Source organism: Lissotriton vulgaris, chromosome 5 (genome assembly GCF_964263255.1).
Source record: "Lissotriton vulgaris chromosome 5, aLisVul1.2, whole genome shotgun sequence".
Taxonomy (NCBI): domain Eukaryota; kingdom Metazoa; phylum Chordata; class Amphibia; order Caudata; family Salamandridae; genus Lissotriton; species Lissotriton vulgaris.
This window is the reverse complement of record NC_141693.1, coordinates 1,964,552,616-1,964,565,284: the sequence shown is the minus strand read 5'-3', so window position 1 is coordinate 1,964,565,284 and position 12,669 is coordinate 1,964,552,616. Positions and strand designations below refer to the sequence as shown.

The following is a 12,669-nucleotide window of genomic DNA, read 5'->3' as shown; positions in this document are numbered from 1 at the left end:
CGCATAGGTTGTGTGCATGCCTTCAAACTAAGAGATGTGGCCAGCCACATCAGACTGTTTCTTTCAAATTCTCTAGCCATGCTGCACAGCAAAGCTAATAGATCACAAAGATAAAACTAATTGGCTTTGTCAATGCTTTTTAGGAAAAGGCTTTAAACAAGGCTCTTCTGTAATGAAGTCTAGCTGTCCCTGTGCTGCAGGAGAAATTATTGCACTGTACTATTTTGGTTGTTAAGTGATCAATCAATTAGTCAATAATTCCTCTTGGACACATAGTAACCACCGACAACAAGTAAGGTTAGTTGATTTATTACAAAGCCAAAATTAACTGAACATAAAGACACCTCAATACGAGGGTGTAGAAATACATCAGAATTAGCATGAAGCCCAATCTGCGTATCCAGTTTAGATGATACAAAGTCCCCTGGTGAAGAAGTGTGCTCTAAATAACTTATACTTCAAGACAGAAACAGAAATTACTCTGCGCCCCACCTTTCCAAATCCCCCATTGTTCTCTCATTTCCCTTTTACTTCAGATACTTTAATGGAGTCACCCTAAAAACAGAACCATCTCCGTGCTGGAGGTTGCTGCAAACCCACTGACTTCCTCACCAGTGGGCTGGTTACTTCCGGCCACTGCAGGACTTCGTTTTCCCTGCCTGGCCTTGTTCCTCTTTTACTCCTCAGGCTCCAGGATGTGAGTGGTCAGTGGCGACCTGAGGCGGTGGCATTCCGCGAGGACCCTCGGCTGCCATGGGCCCGCTCCTGCTTCTCAGCAGCGTAATCCTGACCGTGTCAAGGTCCACACATTCTGCAGGTACGGCTCTAGCTGCAACCCTACTTTTTGACCTCTTACTTGTCTTCGAACCCCCTTCTTTTGCAATATTTGAACATGAAAATATGTGTTGGTTTCTCTTTTTCTCAGTTGGGGTCCTAGAGACAGCGTCTTTCCTGTCTTCTTAAAGATTTTTGGGGCACCGGGCAAAACATTCTTTTAGTGGGCCCTGATGGGAACAACATTGCATTTTATTTCCAGTTTTTTGCTAATTCATGCCCTATGATGCGAAACAATATTTAATAATATTTTAAAGGTTGAGATGGAGAAATAGACAGATGTGAGATAGAGAGAAAGTTCACTTTCCGGAGGGCCACCTGGAAGGTGTGGGCACTTGGCAATTGACTGAGTGTGTCTGACACAGATGGCCCACTAATGTTAATCACGCAGTGTAATGTGATAGGATGCGGAAATTGACTGCCACCAAAAAAATGAGCTTCACACAAATATGTGTATGTGATAGACTATGCTAGCATATCACACGCAGTCTCAGCGTTTGTCGCCATCATAAAATTTGGAACACGGCGGTAAGAGCACAAACGCAAATAAGTGTATACACTTCTTAACCCGAATACAATGGTGGTTGTGCATTGTCTTTTTCTTCTTCCCTCAACAGATGGAGTGTCCTTATCCAAAGTAGTATAGGGAAATTCTCTTACTACCACTTTTTCCAGGGGGTCTCTTGCCCTGAAAAAAGTCCAGCACCCTTCATGGGGCAGCAGCTGACTGAAACATGTTGGCAATAGGGTCTTAGGACCATAATATCCTGACTGACCCTTAATACTATGTTTTTATTATATCTGTCAGATCCAAGAATAAAGGGATACTGGGATCTGATACTGATTTTTAAATCTTTATCCCCCTGGCCAATACTATCTCAGTAAGTGCTCCCTGAAAGACGGTCGAGCCCACCCTGACTTCAAGGCGTCAGGGTGTCCCGATGATGAAGCATGGCACCACTAGGGTGTGTGAGGGAGTATAAAACAAAAGGATGTGCCTCCTTTCCCACTCTGAGTGGTGTTATATTCATAGCTTCATATAGGACATACCACCTCCTTATAGTTGAGAGATTGTTCCAGTTAACTTTACCACTTAACAGCGGGTTAGGTAACCAAGGGAGTACTTGTTGTGAAATAGTGTTATTACACGGGAGGGTGTACTCCCCTCTTGAGTTCCTCTCGGCCCCCTACCAAGCGAGTAACTTCGTTCCCCACCTGGTTTGTGAACCCCGCACTTGGCAATTGCCCATGCCTTAGCCCCTTGCGTGCTTGTGACGGCCGGGAGCCGTCACGGTGGGCGTGTGAGAATCCCACCCACTAATAAAAATTCCCACACAGCGCCAAAATTTTGCGCGCAAGGAAGGGGTTTAAACGTCTCCGCCTCTTCCCCATAGTGAGGGCTGCCTAAACAGTTTATAGTCTCCCCATAAAGGCTGCCATTGGCTGGACATTTACCAAACTGCATAAAATAGTTTCTGGTATCCCTCGTGAAAATGCACACAAAGCAGGCTTAGCAGAGGTTCAGGACACAACATTTAAAATTGGGTTCTTCTTATTATAGTTTTTATGCAAGTTACCCCAGAGGGCTCAACTCAGCCAAGCCATAGAATGACCAGATTCTGAAAAACAAAATCTAGGGCATACCATAGAGCTCGAAGCAGGACTAGTATCTGGCAACAGCCATCGGGGCACCGAATAACCAAATGTATAGCCCTCACCAATATAAAAACCAGACCATAGCAAGACGGTGGTATCCTATATCGGGTGTTGAAGCAAATAACACTAGAAAACAGAAAGAAGATTTAAAGCACATTATTGTCATTGTAACTTTTCTTAAGGATGAGTGGTGTTAACCAATCCTGTGTGGGCACTACTGAGAGGCTTGTCTCCTTCTTGAATCCACTGGGCACATGACTTGCTCTGGGTCATAGCTATCAATGGTGCAGCAGGTGTAGTGGCACTGGGGCACCATGCTGCAAATGTGTGTGCATTCGAGGCAGGATTGTTTATGTGCAAAAAGGGCCACGTTCCTGCAAAAACAGTCCAAAGAGGATTTTTTTTCTTTCTATGTTGCAGAATGTAAACCCATAGAAAGAGGAAGCAACAAGGAGAAATAAAGATATTTCTCCTCCTAGCACCTCTTTTGGGACGGTAAATCATGTTGTAAACAGATTAAAATCTGATACACAGATATGAATCTAAAATTCCAGTTAGATGAAAGGCAAACTATTTCTGACATGAACAACATCAAATGAACCAATCAAGTTCCCAAAATTGATTCCATATGGAACATGTATGGTCCAGCAAGTTTTAATAATTCACCTGGATACATTACAAATGCAAATTTTGGACAAATATACCTGGTAATTAAATGAATTTGTGTTTTTCTTCTGAATTTTTTTTATTAATCTTCTCTGGTGTATAAAAACTTTTTTATGTTCATTTCTTTTCACATCCCTGAAAAAGTTCCATTATTACAAGGAAAGAAACACGTTGGTTGCTAATGCTTGATTTATCAAATTTTTGAGAAAGCATAGGAGGACTTTTAAATGGACACTTGAACTTTTGTCATTTCATTAGAATTGGATTGTGCTCCCCAGTTCAAACACATCTAACAATATAAGCATGAGGTCAAAAACTGTGTTTGGTCACATTCTAATTAGTCGGTCGGGACTGCCGACTGGGTGTCGGTCGGTCCCATGACCGAGACAATGTCGGGCGGAGGTAACTCTGTCCGACATCTCAATAGGGCCCTTTAATGAGCTATTGCCCAGAATCACATGATGCTGAGCTTCCGACCATGGAAGCCCCGTGCTCCGGAGTCAGCCACTCTGGCTGATGTGCCACACCTCTCCACACTTGCTCTTGAATATATATGGCCTATACTTATCATCCCTTAGGTTAGCGGCGGTTGCTGGTTCACATTATTATTTACCAGTGGGTCAGTCGCCCATAATGTGCACGTAAAGTTAGTGATATCTGTGAAACGTGATAATTTTGCTGGCCACTACTCTGAACTTGGCAGTATAGTTCTGTAAAGATTTTGTAAAACTAGTACTGTCTCTTTGGGTTCTGTCTAACTCTTCGTTTGCAAGTTAACTCAAAATCTGGAAAACCATATTTGATAAACTAGTACAATTTCAGATATTTGATATGCATCTTTTTTGAACATTTTCAATTCTCTTCATTAGAAGTTTGGAGCCACATTGGGCATCTCTTCTGGCTACAAATCATGAAAGTTGATTACTTACATGAGATCACTGTGAGATCTGCAGGACCTGCTTTTCTTAGGCATGTTGAGGTTCTGCCAGCCATCACAAATCCCTGTGTCACCACCAATATTAAAGTCTTCTAAGAGCCTGGTGCAGGGCTAGCGAAAGCTGCTTCCTTTGCCATGACTATAAGTTTCAGCATTCCACAATGTCTCATTTAACCGAATGGGGCCTTTGTCAGAGTCTGCCCTTCATCAGGCAAGGGCGGCTCCCAGGTCCACGCGCTCTCAAAGAGGTTCATGCTAAGCACGTCTTAAAGTTCTGCCCTGCTAGAAGGTAGGAACTGGTGGATTGTTTATTGGAGACCCCAGAGCTACACACCTATTCCAGGCAAAGGACCACAGGAGTGAGCTAAATATAATGAATACACTGAGAGCTGCGATTAACAGTAAACCTTTCTGGAGATGACGAGACGAAAATCTGTCAAGAAAAAACTGCATTAAATGACTTCCACGACTCAAAGTTGACTTTAATAGTTGGGTGAGATATATTCTCCCTGACTTCTGAGAGCGGCGGCTGAGCAGCCGGTGAGAGTGCTGGGTCCTAATCTGGGCACATGGAGAAGAGAGAGGTGTGCTATGCAGACTTTCAAATGGAAAACAGGCATTCCCAATATATGCCGCTTCCAATGTCTTAAATCTGGAAGCCATAATTTAAAAACAATGCAGATTCTTGAAGGCTTTGATTCCCTGGGGTGTGCCCTGGAATACAGGGGTGGGAATCTCAATGGCATCAAATATCATGGACACAATATGGAAAGGGAAGTAAGCCTAGATTCGCTATATTTAACTTCACTTATATATACCTTGACGATATGTATATCTTCAAGGTGCAAAGATGTTAAGAATAGTAAATCCATACGTCCTCTATGTGCACTTACATTTTGTTATATTGTCACTTGATATTCTGCAGTACAGTCAGTTCCTGGCTCATGTTGCTGAATGATGTTTCAATTCAGAACTGCGTAAATTACAAACTATTGGTCACCTGGGCCTGCATTTCATTTAGGCCGCACTGTCCTTGTTTGCGCTGCTCCATCCATTTGAAAGAGTGCACAGTGAGCTCTATTATCAATCAATCAGGGAATTGTAAGAACGCTACTCACCCGTGAAGGTCTCAAAGCCCTGGGAGGGGTGTGGCGGGGTGGTCAGCAGTGCTCTTCAGCCGAAGAGCCAGGTCTTGAGGATCTTCCTGAAGGTGTTCAGGGAGGGAGTGCGTCTGGTGTCTGTCAGGAGCTCGTTCCAGGTCCTGCCCATGATGTAAGAGAAGGATCTTCCTCCTGTTTTGGCTCTGCGGATGCGTAGGGTTTCGGCAACGACGAGGTTGGCTGATTGGAGGTTTTGCTTGGGTACGTGGAGGGAGACTCTGTCTTTGTGGTATTTGGGTCCGGTATTGTTTAGGCATTTGTAGGCGTGGGTGAGGATCTTGAAAGTGACTCTCTTCTCAATGGGAGCTAGTGATGCTTCTGTAGGTGTTGGCTGATGTGCTTGTGTCGGGGGATGCAGAGAACAAGTCTGGCGGCGGTATTCTGTATCGTCTGGAGTTTGCGGAGTAGGGACTTGCTTATGCCGGCGTAGAGGGTGATTCCATAGTCCAGCTTGCTGGTGATGAGTGTATGGGTGACTGTCTTCCTTGCATCAGGGTGATCCATTTCAACGTCTTACGGAGGATGCGGAGGGTGTTGAAGCAACTGGAGGCGACAGCGTTGACCTGTCGTTTCATGGAGAGGGATAAGTCGAGTGCAATGCCAAGGTTTTTGGCGTGGTCCATGAGGGTCAGTGGGCTGCTAAGAGTGGAGGGCCACCAGGTGTTGTCCCATGCAGAAGGGGGGGTTCCGAGGACGAGGACTTCTGTCTTCTCAGAGTTGAGCTTTAGGCAGCTGTTAGTCATCCAGGCTGCGACATCCTGCATCCCTTTCTGGAAATTGAGACTGGTGGGGTCGGGGTCCTTGGTGAGGGAGAGGTTGTCGTCAGCATAGGATACAATGCTGAGGCCGTGTTGTCGGACGATGGAAGCCAGGGGGGCCATGTAGATGTTGAAGAGGGTCGGGCTGAGAGATGAACCCTGTGGGAATCCTCAGCTGATTTCTGTGGGATCGGAAAGGAAGGCGGCAGTCTGATCCTTTGGCTTCTGCTGATTAGAAATGATATGATCCAGTTGCGGGAAGTTCCTTGTATGCCGGCGTAGTGTAGTCTGGCTATGAGTGTGCGAAGCGACACGGTGTCAAGAGCTGCTGATAGGTCGAGTATAATCAGGGCTGCGGTGTGGACTTGGTCGAGGAGGGTGTGGATGTCGTCTGTGGCGGCGAGTAGGGCGATCTCAGTGCTGTGCTTTCTTTGGAATCCAGATTGGGATGGGTCAAGGACGGTGTTGTCTTTGATGAATCTTGTCAGTTCCGCGTTGACTGTTTTCTCTGCGACTTTAGCAGCAAAGGGAAGAAGCGAGATGGGCCTGTAGTTTTTTAGGTCCTTGGGATCAGCTGAGGGCTTCTTGAGCAGTGGCCTGACCTCTGCGCTTTTCCAGTTTTCTGGGAAGGTGCTGGTTTCAAAGGTGGTGTTAATGGTGCATTGTAGTTCGGGTACGATGGCGACTCTGTGGTTGACGTGTGGTGGGCGTGGGCTGGTAGGGGCCCCTGAGTGGATGCCTTTCGTGGTCGAGGAGGTCTCTTCGGCCGTGATTGGTGTCCAGGAGGTGATGGTGGGCTGGCTGGTGTGGCTGGGGTTGGGCTGGCTGAGGAGTTGGGCTTATGGTCAACGAAGTTATTGTAGAGGTTTTTGATTTTCAGGTGGAGGTAGGAGTTTGTGGCAGAGGTCCTGGGAGGGGGGATGTCCGTGGCTTCACTGCAGGGATTGGGAAATTCCTGGATGACACTGAAGAGTTCTTTGGAGTTGCTGGAGTTGGAGAGGATTTTGTTGTGGATGAAGGCCCTTTTGGTAGTTCTGATTCGTTGGTGGTAGTCCGTCATGGCGTCCGTGTAGGTGGTCTAGTTTCCAGGTGTCTTACTGTTTCTCCAGTTCTTCTCCAGGCGTCTGCAGGTGTGTCTGGTTTCTTGGAGATCGGTGGTGAACCAGGCTGCTTTCATGGGGTGGTGATTATCGGGGTTTCGTAATAGGGCGAGCTTGTATGCGCAGTTGGAGATCCAAGTGTGCAATTCCCTGGCTGCGAAGTTGGCGTCGGTTGTCGCAGTGTGGTTGTCTCGGATGAGGTTGGATTTGAGTAGCTCGTTGGTGTCCTTCTCCAGTTCCTTTGTGGTGAGCCTGGTTTGGGTGCCTTCACTTTGTCGACGAGGAAGCGTGTGCAGTGGTGGTCGGTCCATGGGGATTACCGTTATTTCGCTACCACAGTGCAGCTGCGAACTTGTGCCTGCTCTGGGAACAGCGCATTAGTGAACGACAGACCGGCTGTTTGAAACTGCCAGTCCCTGTTTCTTTACGCAGGTGGCAATGTGGCTTGTATTTGAAAGGGTGGGGGAAATCCCCCTGTAGATGGGTGCAGAGAGAAGAGAGTCTGAGGTTTCAAGGGGGTACTTTCAGGGGGTACACAGACTGCAAACCACTTCAAGTTTCAGCTGCACCCTGAATAGCGCACTAACCATATGGTGCACTGCCCTGATCTGGACATGATTCATCCATTTAAACGTGCATCGCAGCGTAGGTCGGGGAAGTGCACCCTACACATAATATAGGGCCTGATTGCAAGGGGACTGGGCCTAAAATATGTTTAAGGTGGGTCTCCCATGCAGAGCCTGTCTGTCATGACCAAACCCTTGGTGGGCAATTTTTATTTATGATATATTATATATTTTTATTTTGCTTTGGTAATTTCAGTATGTGACTATCCACAGATTGTAGACGGCATCTTGAATAGGCCTGGTGTACTGCAGTGATACTTACGCTAATGCTTTGACACTTATTTTAATTACTGGTTCAAGTTCCCCTGTCTTCCTTAGCTCTGCGGAGGCCTTTAGTTTTTGGCCGAAATGTTTCGGCTGCTGTGAAAGGAGTCCAGTGAGGGGGAATGCCTTTAGACTACATTAGGAGGAATCAAAGGGTGTCGGCCCATGACTCCTTTAGGACATTAGGACTACCTTCAGGTGGACTGAACTCCGGAACAGACTGGATTCCCTCCTTAGTCCCCCCCCCCCACCCACCCCCCCTCTCCAAAATGAAGGAAGTAACAAGGATCTGACTGAACTTCACATGTTTCTGCCCTTGGTAGAGGACTGGTCTCTACTATGCAACACACAAGAACTTTCTTCAGTGTGAATTTTAATATTTTCTTAATCCCCTATGTCAGAGATCTACAATCATGACTTTTTGTTGTAGGATGATTATAGGCTCAGGGCAGATTTTGCTGGGCAAAGATAAGCACAATAAAAGCACTTTAAATTGGCACCAGAAACGTGGGTCTGCTCATCGCCATTCGGCTTGGAAAAGGCTGGTATCTGTGGCGAAGTTTTACATATATTTGAGAGCTATGTGTGTCCCTAAAAAATGGAATGCTCAGTGATAATTATTTGTTTATTGCGGTTTATATGATTGGATTCCGCTCTGTTTTTCCAGTCTTTGAGGCCCCGGTTCTGTGGGGTCATTTGGGCAAAGCCTTTATGTATTGTTCCTGTGTCTCTTTCAGAGTCTTGGGTGAAGGTGAGAGCCGGCGGCGGTGCTGTGAGGATCACCTGCTCCCTGGACAGCGAGGACCCGGTGCGAGAGTGGAGATGGGCGCCCCGCTACCCCCGCTGCGTCAGCACCGGGTCCACGGAGGCGGTCATTTACATGTCATCTTTCCACCCATGGTGGGTGGACACCGAAGACACCTTCCATGGCCGCCTCGGGGTCTCAAACAACAAACGAAAATTAACGCTGAAGCATCCGAGAGTGAGAGATTCTGGAACTTTCACCTGCGTCGGCGAAGACAACCAGTCCAGCGGCGTCAACCTGACTGTCAGTCACGGTGAGGGCTTCACTGGGAAGGAATGCCAAAAGAGACTGCGTCCCAAAGAGAGAGAGACCGCGCAAGAGACATCTGTGTGTAGTTGAGGAGAGATGGAGGAGAGAGAAAGAGAGAGACATCTGCGTACTGTAGAGGAGTGGTGGAGGGAAAGAGAGATATCAGTGTATGTGAGAGGAGAGATCTAGAGCAGTGGTTCCCAAACTTTGGACTCCTGAGGACCCCCACTGAATCACTACTGGAAGCCGGGGACCCCCAAGCAATTTGTACAATTTCAATTTCAAAAAATTAAAACAGTACTTCGCAAAAAATACACAAACAAGTACACACCAAACAAATATGTGCATCAATAAAGCTTTTATTATTTTATATTGAAAAATATGCAAAAATCAAAACATTTTAATGGGAAGGGTGGTGCTGCATCTCGGCTACCAACTTTTCAATGTTTGGTTTTATTTCAGAAAGTTGAATCCTTAGGTCAGATTCAACATTTTGCAAGCGATTTCTGCACTTATTTTTAAGGTACATAAGATTTGAGAAAGCCTTCTCACATAAATATGTGGTGGGGAAAGGAAGTAAAACCTTAAGTGCCTTGTGCGATAATTCAGGGTAATCTGTACGTACATGCAGCCAAAAATTTGTCAGACTCATAGCCTTTACCTTGAATTGAAGTTTAAGTGCACTATCTGTAGAGATTTCAATCAAACCGTTTTCTTCAGATGCGGTCAGCCCCATTACATTGTCAATATCTACATTAAAAGGATCTTTAATCCAGTTTTTGCTTTCATCTGGAAGTGGAAAGTACTGGCGAAAACTACACCGCATATCTTGGATATGCTGAATAAACATTTCTAACACTTTGTTCGATAATTCATCATCAGTAGATTCCAAGAATGTCTTCAGGTTCTGAAAAGAATCAAAATTTCTTTGTGATAAGCGACGAGCCCATACTTCTAATTTTTTTATCATTGCCTCAATCTTGTCTTCGACATAAAAAATTGTGATACCTACTCCTTGCATACTCAAATTGAGTGCATTTAAATGGGTGAAGATGTCTGCGATATATGCCAGCATAGCTAGCCAAGTATAGTCATGTAAGCGCTCATGAAGTGGAAATGGAGATTCCAGTTCAGTGAAGAAATCTCTGATTTCATCTCTTAATTCAAAAAGCCGAGACAAAACTCTACCACGAGACAGCCATCGGACATCCGCATGCATTAAAAGCTGATGATAATCACTATCCATGGACTGACAAAGCTGTTCAAAAAGCCTTGAATTTAGAGACCTAGCTTTGATAAAATTTACAATTTTAACTGACTCATTCAAGACCTTTTTTAATTCCTCTGGTATCTTCTTAGTGGCTAATGATTCTCGATGAATGCAACAATGATGCCATACAACTGAAGGGTTAATTTCCCTTATTTGTGCTACAAGTCCAGTTAGTCTCCCAGACATGGCACGTGCCCCATCTGTGCTGATTCCTATGCATTTGGACCACTGAATTCCATTTGATGTCAGAAAATCATCGAAACTGTTGAAGACCTCTTCAGCAGTGGTATGTATCAAATAGCGACAGAACAGTAAATCTTCAATAATGTTCCCCTCAAAATCATATCTAACGTAGCACAGGAGATGAGATTTATTTGCTATGTCCGTAGTTTCATCTACTTGCAGGCTATAATGCAGACTCTTACAAATTCTTTCGATCAACTGTTCCTTTATGTTGTCTGAAATGTTGTCAATTCGCTTATTTACAGTGTTGTTAGATAATGGCACCAAATGTAAATCTTTTGCTGCTTTTTCTCCAACCATTGCTGTCACCATGGCTTTAGCAGCAGGTACTATTAGTTCTTCAGCAATTGTATGAGGTTTTCAAGCTTTTGCTATGAGCATGGACACTTCATATGAAGCTTTCAGAGCATTTTCATTAACAGATCCTGTTGCAGTTTTCCTAATTATCTTTCTACTTTTTAGGAGCTCTTGCTCTTTATTCTTGAAGAATTCTATGGATTTAGTTGCATGTTCTTTATGCTTAGTTTCCAAGTGTCTTCGTAATTTAGAGGGTTTCATGGCCTCATTTGACAACATTTCATAACATAGCACGCATTGTGGTTGCAGTTCATGTTCTGAACCTGAACATGTGAAACCCATTAGTAAATATTCACCATCGTACCTCCGGCACTTCCTTTTCTTTTCACTTAAATCACTTTGTTTTGACCATGATGGCCCATCATTGATTTCTTCAGTGGCTTTCCGCTTAAGGTTAAGCCAGCGATCCATCTTCCTTATGTTTGGGATACAAATGACAAGTCTATTTCACAGCAGGTAATGGAATCAATTTCTATCCAAGCTTTTTGGTGAGGCACGTAGTAGACCTTCACTACTTTACCTACTACCGGTTGCCCTCCTCCGATATTTCCGAACTATATATGCTTTGACGTTTAGAGGTGAAGCAGCACCTGTAAGAAGATTTTAACACTGTATCAGCACTTGTTGAAAAGACAGAGGACACTAGCAAATCATATGCATGGATATGAGAATCTTATGTACACTGATTCAAGATAATTCCACTTGCTCAGTTTAATTAAACATAGCTCATTCATTTGGCCTCCATTGTGGAAGCAGTCCATTGTTGATTGTTGTTAATATGGGAAAATATGATCAGGGTTTGAGTTAAGCGAGAACACTTCAGGAATTCATTTTGTGCAAGAGATGTCAGTATGGTATCCGCACAGGAGGCATATTGTTTCAGGAACATCATGGAGCAATGTTATTCCAATTACCATAAACACCTGTTCGGCATAATCTTTAGTCACAGACAGTAGAACAATATTTTACCACCAATGGGTGAGCAGTGCATTTAAGGCATATTTTAGAGAGGCCTCACATGGCACCTGACAAGACCCTCTCCTGTTAAGGTGCCCAGTGCCTCCATCCCCTGCCAACAACAAACCACAGAGGCTATTAAGTGGTCCTGCTAAGGGAGCATATTGCACAACCGTTCAGGCATAGACAAATAGGATTTTTACACAGGAGCAACTCGTAGCGCCCCGAAGACCCTAGCAACTGGGTCCTCCATGTTCAGACCTGTGAACCTTCATAATTTTTTTTTTTTTTAAGAGTTCTATATAGCGCAAACTAGACCCGAGGATATCAGGTATCAGAGAACTTTACATGACTACCAGTTTCGTTACAGAAGGACACATTCATTTTTGTTAGGCACAGGGAGACAAAGTGATTTGCCCAGAATCACAGGATGTTGAGCGTCCCTGCTGAGACTCATACCCGGTTCACCAGCTTCGAGGTTGACCTCGCATAACAAGACGGCCCTATTCAAAGTCAGAAGGGGAGTAGGTCTTTGTTAGTGTGCAAACAAATTCCCAAACAGAAATATATTACTTTGTCAACCTGGTGATCAGTGATATGTAATTGATTCTTTTGTCGAAGCAAAACATTTTTTGAATTCCAGCTCAGTCTCCCCCTGTAGGGTCAGTGGTACAGTCCTCTCTTCCGTGAGTCTATCAGATGAGTATTTCCATTACAGTCCTCTTTAAATTTAGAAGCAGGGGCGAGGTGGGGCTGAAAGAACAAGCATTGGCATAGCCAATAGGTC

The 12,669-nt window shown here is 44.7% G+C and overlaps 1 protein-coding gene across 1 annotated transcript in view; it reads left to right on the top strand.

Moving 5' to 3' along the window:
- Positions 1-685: 685 nt before the first annotated feature.
- The window catches only part of LOC147717890 (lachesin-like), an 83,331-nt gene continuing 71,347 nt past the window's right edge, over positions 686-12,669 (top strand). Inside the window, exons 1-2 of the mRNA XM_086924658.1 lie at positions 686-817; positions 8,739-9,059. Of these exons, the coding sequence (XP_086780784.1) occupies positions 754-817; positions 8,739-9,059 (385 nt within the window). The 5' untranslated portion in view covers positions 686-753. The remainder of the gene's footprint in view (positions 818-8,738; positions 9,060-12,669) is intronic.